Below are 21,909 nucleotides of genomic sequence, written 5' to 3' on the forward strand. Positions count from 1 at the left end.
TATGAGCTGAACGACAACAAAATTTGATTGATTGATTGAGCACGAGATATGACCTGGCAGACTGGTCTTGTGTGAACAGAGAAATTTGCCTAACGAATAGTAAACTGAAACACTTTTGCACTAAGTTTACGAATGTGACACTACTCGATACAGACAGGTATGAGAGACACTGCTTCACAAAGCATGGACTACATCTAAATCAGTTTGGCAAAAATAAACTAGCAGCAGACATTGGAAAGGCTTTTCATGAAATAATAGGCCTAAACAATAACGATCATGAAAGCAGACCAGTCATAGCCCTAACTAACGAGGGAAACTAGTGAGCTGCGCCAACTCTAGCAGGATTTGGTCCAATAACAAAAATCTGCAACAAGTAATTAATACACAAACGAAAGTTCACTCAAACAGCAATACAATTAAAGACAAACAAAAGTTAACAGTGTTTCATCAGAACATAAGAGGCCTATACTGCAAGCTGGATCAGTTCACAGCAAATATAGAAGACACAAAAGGTATAAACAGTGCCCACATTCTGTGTCTAACAGAACACCACATCACTGCTGGTATTGAAGTGGTCCCTATTCCTAACTATGTTTTGGCAACGTCTTATTGCAGGAACTATATGGACAAAGGAGGAGTAGCTGTATATGTAAAAAACAATGTCTTGTTCACGGCAATAGATGTACAAAGATTCTGCTTTGAGCTACATTTTGAAGTATGTGCTATAGAGGTGCCAGACACTGTCTCCAGATTAACAGTTGTGGCAGTTTACAGGGTACCATCTGGTAATTTTAAAGTGTTTGTTAAACAATTAGATACTCTTTTGTTGTACTTAAGTAGAAAAAATAGGGGCATGGTAGTTGTTGGGGATTTTAACATAGATTTCTTGGTTAATTCTCCCTGCAAGGTGGAGTTTGAAAATCTCATGTGCACGTACAACCTTGTTCCCGTGGTTAGCTCGCCCACCAGAACCACAACCTCTTCCAGTACTCTCATTGATAACGTTTTTGTTGATCAGAGTAAAGTCAACCATATTAATATTGAAATGGTTATAAATGGTCTGTCTGACCATGACGGACAACGAGTTACTTTCAACAGCTTGGGAATTCCTCTGAGTGACACCTCACTTAGATGGAAAACAGTAAGGAAAATAAGTGAGGAAGCTATTCAAACATTCAGATCACGTCTTCAGCATACTGACTGGACACCTGTTTATCTAGCAGAAACTGCTAATTCAAAATACAATTTATTCACAAATGAGATAGCAGGTACCTTTGAAAGTGTATTTCCAAAAAAGTCATACAGAGTCCAACCTGCTAGGTCTGCAAAAAAACCATGGCTCACTAAGGGCATCATAGCTTCCTGTCAGAGAAAAAGACAACTCTACATAGCATCAAAGACTTCTAACAACCCTGCTCAGCTAAAACATTATAAACTCTACTGTAAAATTCTTGCCAAAGTAATTAAAAACTCTAAAAGTATGTGTATAGCAGCTGAAATTACTAATTCTGAAAATAAAATTAAAACAATCTGGAATGTGATAAAGAGAGAAACAGGGACTGTAAACTACACCAAAGACAAAAATATTGTTTTAACTGTTGACAACTCAGAGATAACTAATAGTGAGGAAATTGCTGAAATCTTTAACCAACATTTTTTAACTGTCCCAACACAGATAGGTTGCCATGGTTCTGTAGATAAAGCTGCCTGTATAATGAAAAATAATTTTCCAGAACCTTTCAGTCAAATAAGTGTGCTTCCCATTACTGCCACTGAAATCAAAAAAATCATACAGTCTTTGAAAAATAAACATTCTGCTGGTATCGACGATATTTCAAGCAAGCTGTTGAAGGCTTGCTGTAGTGAAGTGACCGAAGTTTTGTCTCACATCTGCAACACATCCATGCAACAAGGAGTGTTTCCAGACAGAATGAAATACTCTGTTGTAAGGCCCCTGTACAAAGCAGGGGATGCTACAAATGTGTCAAACTATCGCCCTATCTCTCTATTAACAACATTTTCAAAAGTCCTAGAAAAAGCTCTGTACAACAGGATTGTGGCACACCTTGGTGACCTGAACATCATTAACAGTCAGCAGTTTGGTTTTCAAAAGGGAGTTTCAATAGATAACGCAATTTTCTCATTCACAAATGATGTTCTAGAGTATATAAACAGCAAGAGGCTGCCAATTGGTGTCTTATGCGACCTATCAAAGGCGTTCAACTGTGTAGATCACCAGATACTCTTCAAGAAGGCCTGTCATTATGGAATTACAGGACCTGTAGGGAACTGGTTAAAATCGTACCTCGAAAATAGGAAGCAGAAGATTATTCTAGATGTTTCAGATAGTGTATCACAATATATAGTGGACTCTGAGTGGGGAATTGTGCAGCATGGAGTGCCACAGGGATGTGCTTGGGCCCTTGCTGTTCCTCATATATGTTAATGACCTACCTTTATCCATCAATAAGCAGTGTAAATTTACAATGTTCGCTGATGATACGAGCATTGTGGTGGATAATGTGTCAACTACTGACTTAGAATCCGAGGTCAATGATATCCTTAAAGACGTTCTGGTTTGGTTTAGTATTAACTCCCTTTCAATAAACCTGAAAAAAAAAAAACAATTTTATCCAGTTCCAGACAACCCACAAAAATCCAAAAGAAATAGTTATCACACAGAATGATCAGATGATAAAGCAAGTGTACTTATCAAAATTCCTAGGCGTATACGTGGACAGTAAGCTGAACTGGGAACATCACATTCTACAAACACTAATACGGCTGACGTCGGCAACATTTGCTTTACGAATTTTGTCACGCTTCAATGACATTACCATCTCAAAGTCAGCTTACTTTGGCTATTTTCATTCAGTCATGTGTTATGGCATCATCTTCTGAGGCAATACATCTGCCGCAAAGAAAATCCTCACAGCACAAAAAAGAGCAATAAGAATCATTTGTGGTGTACCCCCACGAACCTCATGTCGAAATCTTTTTAAAAGACTTGAAATACTGACAGCAACATCTCAGTACATATATTCACTGATGTGCTTCATAATAAATAACCCCACTCTGTATGAAACGAATTGCCTACATCATGAACATAACACCAGAAGAAAAGAGGATTTCCACTAGAAAGGGGTAAAGTACGCTGGAACGAAAATTTGCAATTCCCTACCCAACAGCATCAAAAGTATAAGGAGTAGTACATCAGTATTTAAACGTAGCTTGAAAAATTATTTACTTGAGACCTCACTTTATTCACTAGAGGAATTCTTTCAGAGAAATAAGTAAAACCCAGATTGGAAAGATGTTTTTAAATTTTTTGACATTGTTTACTGTTAAACCAATATAATAATGCCCTAATGTAAAAATTCCTCTTTTTCTCATTTACATTTTTGAGTCACTTTTAAACCCAAAGTGGGAAGTTTTGATTACTGTTCAAGGTTAAAATAGATGCAATAATGCCCTAAATGTGAAACTGCTATCTTCACATTTATGTTGACTAGTTTTTAAGCTAATAAGCATGACTTTTGTGCACTGTTATTAATACTATAACAATGTCTTTATTCTATGTATTTTATTATGTACATTGACACGTTCCACATCTGAGTGACTTGCTCACATGTACAGATCTATGGAACAAGTATATATATAAATAAATAAATAAATAAATTGAGTGTTCAGAGAATTTGTAATGGTTTCATATAACACAGGTAAAATTGCATTTTGCTGGTATTGTATTATTGTATATCTCTGACACTATAGCAAATAAAAAAAGCTAATATCAGATTGTTTTTCTACAGCCCCAAACTAATAGAATTCCACATCTTTCATTCAGGTCACAAAAATAAAGTTTTCTTTTTCTATCTGTGTATTTATAATGGTCTTAGGCACTGCAACATTCACTTCTACTCCTTTTTTCTGCAGCTCATCTGACTTTGATGTGTTATAGATTTTATTCAGCAGAGGCAAATATGAAACTGATTATCTGAGTTGATAATACGCCATGTAGTTTACCATAGTCAAGTTTTGCACTTTGTTTTTATATGCTTTTATTACATGGCCAAGGTATACTATGAACTTGCCAGGCCTCTTGACTCATAATGAATGCAGTGCATTTATATTTCCCATCAATATGCAGTGCCTGAAATTTTTCTACAGACTTTTAATGGAACACTATGTAACCCACCTGATGTTATCTTCCTGACGGTATTAGTGTTCATCTTTTGGAACCCTACTGAATGTCTGCTACACATTCAGAAAGGCAGCACAATAGGTATTGTTTCTCTCCAGAAGTTTTCTGTTAGTCATACTGCCCTTTGTCTAAATTGTCTCAAATGCACTTTTCTACTCTAGCATCTGTTAATCACTTTTAGTGTTATAACATCATGCCCTACAGCCTTCCCATTTTAAATACAGAGGCTATTCAGAGAGTAACTTCCACTTATTATTTAAAAAAAAAAAAAAAAAAAAAACATGTGAGCTAAGTTACAGAATTTATTTTAGAATACTTTGAAAGGACACACACTAATTTATTTTTCCATATTGTCTCAGCCACATAGAGACATTTGTTGTAGCTTTTGATGAGCTTTGAAACTCTGCAGTCATAGAATTCTGCCTTCTGAACCCACCTCGTATTAATTCCAGTCGCCCAAATCTTTGGTAATGAGTGAAGGTGGCATAAGACAATGATGCCATATGTTTGAAAATGGCTTGCCCAGTATCCATGATGATGAGAAAAATGGTTGACTAAGTATCATGAATGAAGATCTGATTCTATAGTTAACAAAAGAGTTAGATAAAACCACATATTCACTATCTCGGGGCTTCTTATTCATTTTCTACAGATTAGTCGTACTCTTTTGCACAAAGTGATTACCAGGGATATGTGCTGCTGGAAATTTAATGCTAGATGGATGTAGGTGTCAGAATTCTATGATTGCTTATTTTGAAAGTTCATCAAACACAATGACAAATGTCTCAACGTGGCTGGAAACTATGTGGAAAAATAAATTAGAGTGTATACTTTCATAATATTGTAAAACAATTCTTCATCCACATTTTTCAAAAACATAAATGGAGATTACTTTATGAATAGCCCTCGTATTTTTAGTAGCTATCTACATCTACTTGTGTAATCCAAAAACCATTGTACAGTGCATGGCTGAGAGTACTTAGTACCAATATTAGCAGCTTTTTACCCCATTACACTAATGCATAGTATTAGTAAAATTATGCCTTGGTACATGCCCTATTCTTTTGTATCTCATTCTTATGATTCCTGTACAAGGTATACAATGGAAGAAATATAACTGTTAAACAGTCTTCTTAACATGCCAGTTCTGTAAAACTTTTCAAGAGAATATCATCACTTTTCTTCCAATGATCCCCATATGTTCACCAGGCATCTCTGTGACTCTTCCACATGGGCTACACCAGCTGTTTGAGATCGTAGAAGCTCTCCTCTGAACTCTTTCAATGTCTACTGTCATACCTGCTCAATAAAGACTACAAACCTAATGTCGTGTATGTAGTTTCTTTTACAGATGTGCAGCGGGTTCCCAGAACTTCTCAACACAGCTAAGTCTTCCACTTGCCTTCCCTACTACTAATTTCATGTGTTTGTCCCATTTCATATAACTTTGTATAATTACTCTAAATATTTAAAATGTGTGAATCTCCATAAAATTACAACTGCTTTTGTAATTAATTTCTTTCTCTTCATTATGGGCATGGCCTTGCGTTTAATGAGAATGGTCCATTCAGTGCACCAAATGAAGATCCTGTCTAGATCTTCCAGTAATTCTTTACAGTTGCACAGTGACAATACTTTCCTGTATGTAACAGCACCATCAGTGAACAATCTGAGAGTTCTACCAACTCTGTCTGATAGTTTCACTTCTATTGGACATTTGCTATCCATTATAATAGAGATCAATAAGAACATCATCAAGCCAGGTGGGAAACTGTGAATATTCTCCATATGATCATATTTTGGTTATAAGTGAACAGTGCAGTATGGTGTTGACAACCTTTCAAAAATCTAAGAATGCAAAATCTGCTAGTTCAGCTGAATCTACACTATGTGATCAAAAGTATTTGGACACCCCCAAAAACATACGTTTTTCATATTAGGTACATTGTGCTGCCACCTACTGCCAGGTACTCCATATCAACGACCTCAGTAGTCATTAGACATTGTGAGAGAGCAGAATGGGGTGCTCCAGGTGATTGGGTGCCACTTGTGTCATATGTCTGTATGTAAGATTTCCACACTCCTAAACATCCCTAGGTCTATTGCTTCCAATGTGATAGTGAAGTGGAAATGTGAAGGGACACGTACAGCACAAAAGCGTACAGGCTGACCTCGTCTGTTGACTGACAGGGACTGCCAACAGGTGAAGAGGGTCATAACGTGTAATAGTCAGACTTCTATCCAGACCATCACACAGGAATTCCAAACTGCATCAGGATCCACTGTAAGTACTATGACAGTTAGGCGGGAGGTGAGAAAACTTGGATTTCATGGTGGAGTGGTTGCTCATAAGCCACAAATCATGCCGGTAAATGCCAAACGACACCTCACTTGGTGTAAGGAGCATAAACATTGGACGACTGAAAAGTAGGAAAACGTTGTGTGGAGAGACGAATCATGGTACACAATGTGGCAATCTGATGGCAGGGTGTGGGTATGGCGAATGCCTGATGAATGTCATCTGCCAGCGTGTGTAATGCCAACAGTAAAATTCGGAGGTGGTGGTGTTATGGGTGGTCGTGTTTTTCATGAAGGGGGCTTGCACTCCTTGTTGTTTTGTGTGGCACTATTACAGCACAGGCCTATATTGATATTTTAAGCACATTCTTGCTTCCCACTGTTGAAGAGCAATTCGGGGAAGGCACATGCATCTTTCAACACATTCGAGCACCTGTTCATAATGCACGGCCTGTGGCAGAGTGGTTACATACCAGTAACATCCCTGTAATAGACTGGCCCTCAAAGAGTCCTGACCTGAATCCTATAGAACACCTTTGGGATGTTTTGGAACACCAACTTGGTGCCAGACCTCACCAATCCTCATCGATACCTCTCCTCTCTTCACTCCGTGAAGAATGGGCTACTATTCCCCGAGAAACCTTCCAGCACTTAATTTAACGTATGCCTGCAAGAGTGGAAGCTGTCATCAAGGCTAAGGGTGGGCCAACATCATATTGAATTCCAGCATTGCCGATGGAGGGTGCCATGAACTTGTAAGTCATTTTCAGCCAGATTTCCAAATACTTTTGATCACATAGTGTATTTGCAACATATCAGGTGTGAACAAAGAAACATGTGATTCATATTTCTTTTTCTTAAATTATGCTGGTTCTTCAGAAATTTGTTCCCCCATAGGAATGTCAAAATGTGTGGACTTGAGAACATGCTGTAGAATGCTGCAACAAACAGATATTAGTAACATTGGTATTTTATCTTTTTATAGACAGGAGTGACCTGTATTCCTTTCCACTCTTGCAGGAGTATTCACTGCACCAGATATTGTCTATAAATATGATCTTCAAAAGAAACTATTTCTACAGCAGATATGCTATAGAACCTAACAGGAATTCTATCAAGACCAGGAGCTTTATTTGCTTTGAGTAGTCTCAATTCTTTTTAAACAATGGGTGTGCTAATTTCAATAACACTCATTTGGAGTGACAGAAATTTCTCTCATTTGAGGAAAATAAACAAGTTCTTAGTAATCTCATTAACCATTTCAAGAGAAAGTGAGTAGTGCTGTATCCTCTTTATCATGTATGCAATTCACAATTGGTGTTGGAAGTGCTCTCTAGGAGTGCAGTGATTGGATTGTTTTGGCAGATAGACTATTTTGAATGACCACCTTTTCAACTAATCTACTGTAGTAACATATGCAACATCTACTTTGAGTTAATCTGAGAAAAACTGTGGAATGACATACAATAGACCCCAGTTAATTTTCAGATATAAACACAATGTGTTGTTTTCATTGAATAAGTTGTGTGCTACTTTCCCTTGAATTATCTTATGTTTATCTCCCATTATTCTAAATCTTTTGTTCCTAATTATAACTACTCAGTTGATAAAAAGAGAAACAGTATGTAGATTATACTTCAAGCTATGTTCTTAATGAAAATAACATGTCTTCATTATCATCTGGAACATATTTCTTTTTTCTGTAATAAGGGGAATCAATTATTTTCTGTACAGCCAATGAATGCCTTCTTTTAGCTATCAACATGCCCCGTAAGGTACTGTATCCATGAAATTAAATAAACGTGTAGCTCCAAGGCTTGTGCTAAGTTTTTGATTTGACACCTCTTTGTGGCAGCCTGCACAATCTTCTGGCAAGTTTTTCATGTAGCTTCTCATTTCGGTTCATGAGGCTGTGTGGACCACATTGTAGACCTTGCCATGGCATAAGAATGTACGGCATTCAGCAGGAATTGAGTTGTAGACTTCCACTACAGCAACCAGTGATATTAACTTATACAATCCAGTTACCCTCCTTTGATTCTATGCAGATCTACTATATTCAGTCCAGTCAAATTATCATTCTCAAATGAAACAACTGTATGGTGATGCAGATCCAACTGCATGAGCACTACTATTCACTGCAAATACATGCCAAAACTCCTATTTGTTGGTTGGTTGGTTGATTTGGGGAAGGGGACCAAACAGTGAGGTCATCAGAGGAGGAAAGGAAGGGGAAGGAAATTGGATGTGCCCTTTCAAAGGAATCATCCCAGCATTTGCCTGAAGCAGCTTAGGGAAATCACAGGAAACCTATATCAGGATGGCTGGCTGTTGAACCATTGTCCTCCCAAATGTGAGTCCTCGCTTTGTATTTCTATTTGTGACTCACCATGTGGCCACTTTGGACAAGGGGTTGAAGCCTTCCATCATTCTCAGTGTACTACATAACATTGTCATAAGAAAGTTATTTATCTTCTTGAAAGTTGCACAATATGTGCTTTCTGAGAAAGACAGTGAGAATTTCATGAGATGTGTGCTTTCATTTGCCTTCTGTACTCGTGTGAGAGTCTGCAAAGTGAAACATCAGTACAATAGTAAGATCCTCGCGTATGCAAGAATTTTTAAATGTGGAATTTAATGCTTCAACTTTCTATCTCTTGGCTTCAGTCACAAAACTAGAAAGCCAAAAGAGACTGGATGGAAGGTTTGAAGTTTTTCGTTGACTTTATATGTGTTCCTATGATTTTATAATAGATTCCTTCACCACACTTTGATTGAAAGATGTTGCAGGCTTTGTGAATGGTCCTCCTTACAGGTGCATGAGTTGCCATGATGTTATAAGTTTCCCTGTATTTAGTTTTTTAATGAGGTTCTAAAATTCTTGACATCCTTAACGTTCTCCAAACAATGCCATTAGTCCAAGGTGAGTCTATGCAGTATTTTACTAACTTCCTGATATTATATTTATCTACAGTGTAATTTATGATGCGTTTAAGTTGTAATAACAACTACATTTGCTAGAATTCAAATAAATATTCTCTACATATTTTAAGGATGTTAGTGATACCCCATCAGTCCTGCCAGCAACAAAGATTTTCCTAGTTTTCCTGGAAAACTTTTTGCCTTCAGTGACCTGTCACTATAATACCATCCTGGCTGCTATCCTATCTCTTTGATGATATTCTTGAAAAGATCTAGTTTGTTTGTACCAATGTAGTCTAAAATATTTCTCTTGTTCACAGGCTGCTGGACTAGTTGTTCAAGGCACTTTTCTATTGAAATGTTTAGTAGTATTTTGCATGAATATAGCTCACTTGTCAAAATTTAACAGCTAATAGAAATATTGAATTATTAATTTATCAGCACCACTGCCAGTTACTCAATTACCCATATGAGTTCATGGTTGGATTCGGTTTGGGCCTTGTTAGACCAAATGTTTCAGCTTGTTGCTTTTGGATAGTCTGATCTAGCTTTCCATTACAGTTCCACACTGTATTGAAAATTTCCCTCGCATTTCAAGTAGTTCTCACGAGTTACAAGTATTGTATAAGAGTAATTGCTTTCTTGGGGGGATGAGTTATGGTAATTTACAGCACATATTACAGCAGTTAATAATAATAATAAAAATAATAACAACATTTTAATATTCTCACCCTCCATAAAAAATATACCTAATATGTAGTACCCACCTGGTGATGCAACGCTACATACAATACTACATTACAGGGTGAGGAATCTACAGTTGGAACTTAAACTAGCCACAAAATAGATGAAGTATATGGTTTAGATCCCCACTTGGCTCCAGACAAGAATTTATCATCGTCATATCTAATACTGTAATGCAACATTCAGTTTACAGTTCAGTACAGGCACACAAGAACACAGAGGATTTTGTATGAAAATTCCGCACTTTAATCCTGCTTTTGAAGGTCTTACGCACTGTCAACACTACAGCCAGTGGTCTCTATATGCTATGAACTTCACTGCACATGAGTATGTTGTCACTGTTTAGATTCTCCTTTCTTTTTTGCCTCTGCCACACCTTAAACTGTTAGCCTTACTTTATCAATTTCTGTTACAAATTTAGTTTCCTTTACTGATACTGCTCATATCTTCCCTGTTCTATCATCACTCATTATACTATTTAACCTCTACATGCTTGTTCAATTTACTAGTTAATTTTATCCCTCTTCTATTGTTTACGTGTTTACTGATACAGATATATTGGGACACACAATATGCTAGAACAGTGAGGCAGATGTCCCCCCAGGTTTTTCATAATGGTTCTTCTCCACCTTGCATATAGAGATCCTCCTTGCCTATGTTGGGAGTGGTTTGACTCCTCTGCTGAGGCCTGTCGACATAGCCCTTGACTTCTTCAAAGCAGAAATTCAGGTGCTTTTGATAAAATGGATCTTTCAGTTACCATGATCTTCTAAGAGTCTGCAATCCCAGGCTTTCTTCACATGATTGAAATCCTTCATTCTTGAAGAGATGATCAGCAGATGTGGTTAATAGGTCAGCAGTTCAGAGTTCTGAGTAATGCACTCCCCCTGGTTGTCTCCAGTACTGCCACAGGAGCTTATGTGCAATCAGAGCCTGGCTGTAACAACCAGAAAGGGCAATCATTTGATTGGAATAGAACCCATTAGCAAATCCGGGTGATGTGTAAATAAATCCAAGCTCCTGCCTAGTGTGCTCCCTCCACTTATCTACAATACAGACATAGGTTGCAATGAGGGAAGAATGAGGTTCTCATTTGGCAAAACAGAGGGGAAAGACATTGACACTATGTATTCTAAAATAGTTTTATATGGAGAATCAGATGGACTGATTAAAAAAAAAAATGGGTGGACAATCATCGTATCTACACAATCATTTGAAATGATGTAATAATGGCATCCAGTCAGTGCAGTGAGTAGTTTTGCATTATAGTACCCGAGATAGAGAGAGTGATTCCAGGTCTAGTACTATTTTTTATTTGCTAATTTTGTTCTGCCCAATAATATTTCAGTATTCATTGTTAAACCACATACACACTGAGGTGACAAACGTCATGGGATACCTCCTAATACCGTGCTGGACTTCATTTTGCCTGGCGTAGCACAGCAACTCAGTACGGCATCGACTCAACAAGTCATTGGATGTCTGCTTCTATAGCCATCCATAACTGTGAAAGCACTGCCGGTGCAGGATTTTATGTACTAGTTGACCTCTCGATTATGTCCCATAAATGTTTGATGGGATTCATGTTGGTCGATTTACGAGGCCAAATTATTTGCTCAAACTGTCCAGAATGTTCTTCAAGCCAGTTGCGAACAATTGGGGGCAGGTGACAGGGTGCATTGTCATAAAAATTCCATTATTGTTTGAGAACACAAAGTCCATGAATGGCTGCAAATGGTCTCCAAATAGCCGAACATAACCATTTCCAGTCAATGATCAGTTCAGTTGGGCCAGAGGACCCTGTCTATTCCATGGAAACAAAGCCCACACCATTATGGAGCCACCACCAGCTGGCACAGTGCCTTGTTGACAACTTGGGTTCATGGCTTTGAGGGGTCTGCACCACACCCAAACCATACCATCAGCTCTTACCAATTGAAATCAGAATGTATCTAATCAGGGCATGGTTTTCCAGTCATCTACGGTCCAACCAATATAGCCAGTAGCCCAGGAGAGGTACTGCAGGTAATGATGTGCTATTACCAAAGGCACTCATGTTGGTTGTCTTCTGCCATAGCCCATTAATGCCAAATTTTGCCACACTGTCTTAATGGATACATTTGTTGTATGTTCCACATTGATTTCTGTGGTTATTTCACACAGTACTGCTTGTCTGTGAGCACAGATAACTCCACACAAATGCTGCTGTTCTTGGTCATTAAATGAAGGCTGTCAGCCACTGAACTGACCATGGTGCAAGGTAATGCCTGAAATTTGATATTCTTGGCTTATTCTTGACAGTATGGATCCCAGAACATTGAATTCCCTAATGATTTCTGAAATGGGATGTCCCATGTGTCTAGCTCCAACTACCATTCTGTGTTCAGTCTGTTAACTCCCATCGTGTAGTCATAATCACGTCAGGGACCTTTTTGACATGAATCACCTGAGTACAAATGATAGCTCTGCTAATACATTGCCCCTTTATACCTTGTATAAGCGATACTACCATCACCTGTATATGTGCTTATCGCTATCCCATGACTTTGACACCTCAGTGTATCCTACAATGAGAGTAGTTTTCGTGTACAGTGAACTTCACAATCATTGTTCAGAGGTGTGAGAAATATTCATGAAGAGAAACAATCAGTTAAAGAAAACTTATAAATGTGATGCTACAGTTACAAACTATATTCAGTAAAAGTGGCCAGATGACCTTCCTCAAATGAAGGTGACCTTTGAAAATACCCAATAATGCCTGTTTCATTGGGCAGGGAGCAGAGCACTTCTAATCTGCCATTCTGAATAGCCATTTTTGCAGAATACCATTCTGGTGTACCAGTTCTCGGGAGAGAGACACTACATCCAGAGATGGTGCATCCCGTGCATACTAAAATTCTGAGCATTCCACTACTCTGTGCACAGTGATGGCAGCTGTCTGGTGCTGGTACAGGTCAGGGTACACTTTCTTCTGAGTGTTCTTGCATTTCTGATGAGACAGCACGCTGAGGATGTGATGTCAAACTTCACTAAGGTCCCATATAATGGTGATTAGCAGGCACTAAGTGAATCAAGAAGTGGGTGTTGGTATATGAGAGGTTACACTTTACCCACCTAAGCCTGGAGAACACCACTCGGGAACTATTTAAAATACATTTATGTCTGGCCAACTATATTGATTCCTGGGCCTGGGAATGAATTGATGGTGTTACCTGGTAGCAGCCGATTCCACATACAGAAAAGCCATGGGAGGTCAAACATCAAAATTTGTATGTCTCTCAAATAAACTAGCAATCACTGAAGGCTCCTTGCAAAACTCATCAATTTGATCCACATGAAGCTGACTGGTGATGCACTCCTACATTCACACTAGCCATAGGCGTCGTCAGCGCAGTTGAGCAGGTCGCAATGCGACTCCTGCTTGAAGTAGCTTGTTACACTTTGACAAGAGATAAACCTACATAGTCTAATGCCAGCAGTAGAGAGAGAGTATCAAGACAATACTGTCTTACCTGCTTACAAAGGCAATGCAGTGGTTGTGCTAGCCCATCAGGAATACACTGAGAATATGCGAGGCCTGCTAGATGACTCGCACAGGAAGGCAAAGCTGATCACACTAAGATGGTAGAGGCATTTCTCAAGGGCTTGAATTCACCTGAAGAGGTTAGCAAGAAAATATTACCAAAAGGTCTTGTACTGCAAAGAATTTATGGACTCCACATATAGATTACATCATTATGTCCCATTTTCAGCAAAACTAGAGCTCCTATTTATTTGCTGGACAAATACTTAAGATTTACACCGCCGACATGTGGATAAGCATGTGCATCACATCCATAATTCTGTGGATTTTGTCCAATATATCAACAGCTTCAGGTTGAAGGACTCTTGACATCCCAGTGGGTTTTGGTGTTTCCCTGTTCAGTAGGGTGCCTCTACAAGAGTCACTAGAACTCAGAAATTTGACCCTAAGACTACTGATACTTTCAGACATGTTCTGACTTACACACCTTTTCTCTCTAATGGAGAATACTGTGGACAGACAGAGGGAGTCACAATTGGCATCCCACTCTCACCTGTGAATGCCAGTCTGTACATGAAGCACTTCGAGGAAGGAGCACTTTATGAGATAAATCCAAAATGACAATGTTGTTTTTGTTCTTTTTCTGACTCCTGCAATGTCACTGAAGGCAGTGAGGTCTTTACAGACTGACAAAGTTTTACATACCTCAGCAAACCATCACTTAACATTTTCGCTGCCTGCCTGTTCATTACCTCATTTCTTCTTAATGTTTTCACCTTCTTCCATTCTTCTATTTTAATGTTTTGAATGCAAAAATAGCCTCTAATCTGACAAATTATAATGCATCCAATCACGTGATTGGAACAGTTAAAAAATCATGCCTATTGCACAGGCCTAGACCTGTTTTCCAGAGGACAATGTTTAATTAATTCAATATTTTTTCTATCAAACAGTACATCAAGTAAACTGTTTAAAAGTCACACCAACTATGATAATGCTTATCACAATATGATATCCCGCCACAAACCAAAAACAATATGTTGCCTCCTGGAGTAGCGTACAATTGAGAGAATGAAGCAGCATGAATAATTTATTTCTCACTTAACAAATATTGGATAAACTTGAATGTGCATTACACAACAATTACACTGACCTGAAGTCAAAATTCAATTTTTATCAGATTGAAGAACAAATTTACTTTTCTAACATGAGCAATTCAAATATGTTCCTACAGGAATCTGACAGGTAAAAATTATTAACTCGGGTCTAAAATTTTCAATATTTTTATTAACAAAGTATATATAAAGTATCTAAATCACAATACTCTGTAACAATGTAAACTGTTAAAAACATTAAAAATTAACAAGAGTATAAAATGCACAAAATTTTTCACAACTTTTTAAAAAGTTGCCTTCAGATCTAAGCAAAGCATTAAATAGAGAGCTGTTTTAAATTGTGGTCTCTGGTTTCAATCTACATAAATATGCATTCAGTAGAAAATGAAGACAATGGCATGTTAACCTCAAATACCACTATGTGCATTCTACCACAGTATAAAATTCTGTAAGAGACAGTTACAAGCCATCTGTATAAAAAGATAATGTGCTATCACAGATTATTCAGAAATCACATGAGTGCTGAAGTGGCAATTGTGTTTACACATTATTTGCAGAAATCCTGGGCTATGGTGATAGCATACACTTATATGAGAGAAAAAAATGGGCACTGTTATTCAATATAATACACTCCACTCTTGTTACAAAAATAAAATTACACAGACCAATGCAAATGATTTTATTAATGAAGAAACTTTTCTTGAGCTTGGTAGAGAAAAAAGATGAATATTTCTTTTATCATAAATCAAATGAAGTATTTACATGACAATAACAGATTTTTTTTTGAAATATACACAAAGATTAACAACTGATATAAATAAAATATATTGCATTAATACAACAAATAATGAAGAACTGGTTAAATAATCTCAGTCCATAAAAAAGGTATTAGAGAGTCACTAACGGAAATTTAGCTTAATTTCCTACAAATGTGGCTCAGAAAGAACATCTTGAATGCATAAATTCTCTAATTACTTGAACAAGATGAAAGTCAAAGAAAAGTCAGATATTTTAAAAGGGCCTATAAATCAAACACTTAATGAATATGTCTGAATGAAATTACCACTGTGTAATACCTATTACATTATGAAGATGGGTGCTTTTTTGCAGAAGTCAGTACCAACGCATCTGAAAATAATGGCCACCACCAAACATTTTAATGGAAGTTTAAAAAGATAATAATTCAATGTGTTTATGTTAAAGGTATTTTAAAGCACAAATGGAAGAACATTTTTATTCAAACCATGCAAAAACTTGTTAATGCATTAATAAGATGTTAAGGGTTAATAATACACTCACAGTGGTCGTTTATGTTATTGATAAATGACATCGGGGCAGTAGGAAGTGGCAGCTAAAAATTGTTAAATGATGTGACCTGTCATTGGGCACCTCTAAGAGCAAGTAATAGAGAAACAAAGAAAAATTAAGTTATGTGTAAGATGCCATCATTTAACATATTGACTGGCATGAGGCCACAAGTGGCCATAGCACAGCCCTACACTTGACACCATGGTGTAGTCTGGTGTGTGGCAGTAACATGTTAAAACTGACTGGATGTATTATGAAACTAGTAACAAAAATGGGTGGTGGAGAGAATCACCAATTTAAATGTGTGTAACAAAGCCAGAAATATGGCAGAATAAATGCAGTTTGTATTGATAACCATCTATGCATTATTTCTTTGATAATAATTTTGCCATAATACTAATTTCTCATGTAGCTTTAAGGTTCTATAACTACATAACTTTCCAGCTGGTAGCTAAGGTTTTGTTGTGTCACTTTTACAGAAATAAAGCATTATTCACACTTTAACTATAAGATACTATTAAAAGTAATTTCTTTGCCATTTTCTGCATTTATAAAATGCAAAGAAACCTCCACAAATCACAATTTTAATTAAAAAAAAACAATGTTTTATTAGATAATGCTTCCCAATTTAGAAGTTACAGAGGTAGTTGAGCAAGGCTGTATTTGCTTTTAATTCTATTTGTAACGTAATATTTCTGAGCAAAATGTAATTAGTCCCAATTGCGGGTAACCCTTAAAATTCTTGCTTTTAAAATGCTGCACCAGAAATGAGTACAACAAATACACGATTTTGGCACAAGTAGTGGCTTAATTCTTAAAACACTGACACAGCTGCACATTGCTCCCAGAATTGGATGAATAACTATTGATAACCACGCTTCCTACCATAACAGCAAGCAGCAATACGCTATGCAAAAAATGCTAACTGCCAATGATGACAGGTAGTTATATTTCTCAAAATATATTGTTCACACAACCAAAAATGTTCACATTAACGAAAGCTAATGTTTCAGCTGTGGAACGATTATGTAACGTGCAGTATGGAATTGGATTTCATCGACAGAATGGGCATTTTATGCTCCAAAGCACAAGCATGCACGCGCCCACACACACAATACAGCAGCTGTTCAGCATTTATAAACTAGCTCCTGCTAGATTAAATGCTTTGGGAACAACAGTGGCCATGGTCATGTACTCTAAGGTATGACAACTACATGGCCCACCTAAATGCAGAAAGTTCTCAGCTGCTATGAACACCACAACAGTTTGAAGTAGACACCATCAGCTGCATCTGCTTCTTATGAATGGCGATTTTAAAAATTCGTTTTCTTAAATACCTTGAACAAACTGGCCTCCTGTAAAGTAAAATGATATTACACTAATTAAACAGTCAAATATTTGTGTTGTTTAAATAATTTAATTGGATGTTGTTGTAAGCTTTACTTACTTACTTACTAACATGAACAACTTTTTGGTGGTTGTGGTACAGGTCCTGTCAACCGCAAACTTTCTGAAAGCACCGATGCAGCACTACCTGGCATTTCTTCTTGTCTCATAATGACATCAACCAAAAACCTAAAATTTAAAATAATAATAATAATAATAAAAATAATAATAATAATAACAACAACAACAACAACAGATTTACTACAGCAATGTTCATAGATACAGTTTTGAATATCACATGCCCTATCACTTTAAGTTTACTTAGTAAGAGGTCATACACCAACAAACTTTTTCTTCTTTTTGGGTGTTGTGTGGGTGGGAGTATGCTGTACAACAATGTGAGGCAAATATTGATTTGTGGAATAATTTTGTTTATAACATATTTTAAAGTATCTGTATTAAGCGAGTTTCATTTAAATAATAATAATAATAATAATAATAATAATAATAACAACAACAACAACAACAATAACAACAATAACAATAATAAGAAATATCCATACCCAATACAACAAATATACAAAAGAAAACAGGAGAAAAAATTGAAAAATACATCCAACTGGCTGAGGAAGTCAAAGACATGTGGCATCAGGATAAAGTTGACATCATACCAATTATACTGTCAACTACAGGAGTCATACCACACAATATTCACCAGTACATCAATGCAATACAGCTACACCCAAACATATATATACAACTACAGAAATCCGTAATTATTGATACATGTTCAATTACCCGAAAGTTCCTAAATGCAATATAACACATACCGTACAGTTAATAGGAAGTGACGCTTGATCAAGGTCCGCGCCACTTTCCATTCTTAACCAGACTTAACGTCTGAGAAAGTAAAGAAATAATAATTATTATTATTATCTGCCAGTCGTAAAAGGCGACAAAAAGAACAAACCACTAATAGGGCTAACCCCCCTTTTAGTGTGATTAGTTGGTTCAGGACAGAACTAAAGAAGCCTCGGACAAGCGCCGTCATGGTCGGGGACGACGCTTGAACCCTATGCCCGCCCACAATGGTAACGACACTGCTAGCCAACTGGAAAATTATTTAAATCCAAATAGAGGTGTTTTGCAGGATATGCTTCCTGCAACCACCCTAGAAGGAAAACAAAGACAAAGGATGAGATGGTCAGATGAAGTTAATCGACACCTCATGTTCTGTTATTACCAAGCAACAAACCTAGGAACCAACACAACTGGATACAGATCACAAGTATACACAACATTTATTACCAGATACCCAGAATTAAAATTTTTAACAGAACAACGACTAGCTGATCAGATCCCTGTAATAATCAAAAATTACAGGATACCCCAGTCAGAATTAGAAAACATCAAACAACAAGTACAACAAATACTGGAACAAAATAATGTGCAATCAGAAGAAGAAGAAAATACAGTAATGGACTCAAACATCCCAGAGCAAACAAACAAAGAACAACACGCACCAATTAAACAATCAGAGGAAAACGAAATCTTAAGACAGCCACCAGAACAAGCACAAATAGAACACGAAGTGACACAGATGTTAGATATAGAAGAAAAATTTCAGCTAACATATATAGAATACAGACACAAATACAGACATTAGACCATTCTTGCATAGACCACCAAATAACCCACAAGTCGAAACAACAATAAAAACTATCAACACAATCATACACAACAAAATAAATGAAAACACAACTATGGAAGAGTTACAACTACTGGTTTATATAGGAACACTCACTACACTAAATATACACACTAGGCACAGATCAGAACCAACCAACACACAGAAGAAACCCACAAAACCAGCATGGCAACACAGGCTACAGATCAGAATAGAAAAACTGAGAAAAGACATCGGAGAGCTAACACAATTTATAAGAAATGAAATCTCGGGAAAAAAAAACGAAAAAGGTTAGGTAAAATCTCACAACAAGAAGCGACAGAGCAATTAGACAAAAAGAAGCAGAAATTACAAGCATTAGCCAAAAGACTCAGAAGATACAAAAAAAGTGAAAATAGAAGGAAACAAAACCAAACATTCAACACAAACCAAAAGAAATTTTACCAGACAATAGATAACACACACATTAAAATAAACAATCCACCAAACATAACAGACATGGAACACTTCTGGAGCAACATATGGTCAAACCCAGTACAACATAACAGGCATGCACGGTGGATACAAGCAGAAAGAGACACATACAAGATGATACCACAAATGCCTGAAGTGATAATTTTGCAACATGAAGTCACCCAAGCAATTAATTCTACTCACAATTGGAAAGCCCCTGGAAATGATAAAATAGCAAATTTCTGGTTAAAGAAGTTCACCTCAACACATTCACATCTAACTAAATTATTTAACAGTTACGTTGCAGACCCATACACATTCCCTGATACACTTACACATGGAATAACTTATCCGAAACCTAAAGATCATGCAGACACAGTGAACCCAGCTAAATATCGCCCCATAACATGCCTACCAACAATATACAAAATATTAACTTAAGTCATTAAACAGAAATTAATGACACATACAACACAGAACAAAATTATAAATGAAGAACAAAAAGGCTGTTGCAAAGGAGCATGAGGATGTAAAGAGCAACTGATAATAGATGCAGAGGTGACATATCAAGCTAAAACTAAACAAAGGTCGCTACACTACGCATACATTGATTACCAAAAAGCTTTTGATAGTGTACCCCACTCATGGTTACTACAAATATTGGAAATATACAAAGTAGATCCTAAATTGATACAGTTCCTAAACATAGTAATGAAAAATTGGAAAACTACACTTAATATCCAAACAAATTCAAATAATATCACATCACAGCCAATACAGATTAAGCGTGGAATATACCAAGGAGACTCATTAAGTCCTTTCTGGTTCTGCCTTGCTCTGAACCCACTATCCAACACGCTAAATAATACAAATTATGGATACAATATTACTGGAACATACCCACACAAAATCACACATTTGCCATACATGGATGATCTAAAACTACTGGCAGCAACAAATCAACAACTCAACCAATTACTGAAGATAACAGAAGTATTCAGCAATGATATAAATATGGCTTTTGGAACAGACAAATGTAAGAAAAATAGCATAGTCAAGGGAAAACACACTAAACAAGAAGATTCCATACTTGATAACCACAGCGACTGCATAGAAGCGATGGAAAAAACAGATGCCTATAAATATCCAGGATACAGACAAAAAATAGGTATAGATAATACAAATATTAAAGAAGAACTAAAAGAAAAATATAGACAAAGACTAACAAAAATACTGAAAACAGAACTGACAGCAAGAAACAAGACAAAAGCTATAAATACTTATGCCATACCAATATTGACCTACTCATTTGGAGTAGTGAAATGGAGTAACACAGACCTAGAAGCACTCAATACACTTACACGATCACAATGCCACAAATATAGAATACATCACATACATTCAGCAACAGAAAGATTCACATTAAGCAGAAAGGAAGGAGGAAGGGAATTTATCGACATAAAAAACCTACATTATGGACAGGTAGACAATTTAAGAAAATTCTTTATAGAACGAGCAGAAACTAGCAAAATACACAAGGCAATCACTCATATAAATACATCGGCTACACCACTGCAATTTCATAAGCACTTCTACAACCCTTTAGATCACATAACATCAACAGATACGAAGAAAGTAAATTGGAAAAAGAAAACACTTCATGGCAAGCACCCGTATCATCTAACACAGCCACACATCGATCAAGACGCATCCAACACATGGCTAAGAAAAGGCAATATATACAGTGAGACAGAAGGATTCATGATTGCAATGCAGGATCAAACAATAAACACCAGGTATTACAGCAAGCATATTATTAAAGATCCCAATACCACAACAGATAAATGCAGACTTTGTAAACAACAAATAGAAACAGTAGATCACATCACAAGCGGATGTACAATACTAGCAAATACAGAATACCCCAGAAGACATGACAATGTCGCAAAAATAATACATCAACAGCTTGCCTTACAACATAAACTTTTAAAACAACAAGTTCCTACATACAAGTATGCACCACAAAATGTACTGGAGAATGATGAATACAAATTATACTGGAACAGAACCATTATAACAGATAAAACAACGCCACATAACAAACCTGACATCATACTCACCAATAAAAAGAAGAAATTAACACAACTAATCGAAATATCCATACCCAATACAACAAATATACAAAAGAAACAGGAGAAAAAATTGAAAAATACATCCAACTGGCTGAGGAAGTCAAAGACATGTGGCATCAGGATAAAGTTGACATCATACC

The 21,909-nt window shown here is 36.8% G+C and overlaps 1 protein-coding gene across 6 annotated transcripts in view; it reads right to left on the minus strand.

Moving 5' to 3' along the window:
- Positions 1 to 15,028: 15,028 nt before the first annotated feature.
- The window catches only part of LOC126248646 (ras-related protein Rab-7L1-like), a 161,466-nt gene continuing 154,585 nt past the window's right edge, over positions 15,029 to 21,909 (minus strand). The window contains exons 5-6 of one of the 6 annotated variants that reach the window (XM_049949835.1): positions 17,559 to 17,686; positions 15,029 to 17,466 (exon numbers count right to left, since the gene is read on the minus strand). In XM_049949835.1, coding sequence (XP_049805792.1) covers positions 17,566 to 17,686 — 121 coding nt within the window. In that variant the 3' untranslated portion in view covers positions 15,029 to 17,466; positions 17,559 to 17,565. Of the gene's footprint in view, positions 17,490 to 17,558; positions 17,687 to 21,909 lie in introns of all 6 variants that reach the window. The other 5 variants (XM_049949834.1, XM_049949831.1, XM_049949832.1 and 2 more) reach the window with 5 other exon arrangements.

Source organism: Schistocerca nitens, chromosome 3, assembly GCF_023898315.1.
Source record: "Schistocerca nitens isolate TAMUIC-IGC-003100 chromosome 3, iqSchNite1.1, whole genome shotgun sequence".
Taxonomy (NCBI): Eukaryota; Metazoa; Arthropoda; class Insecta; order Orthoptera; family Acrididae; genus Schistocerca; species Schistocerca nitens.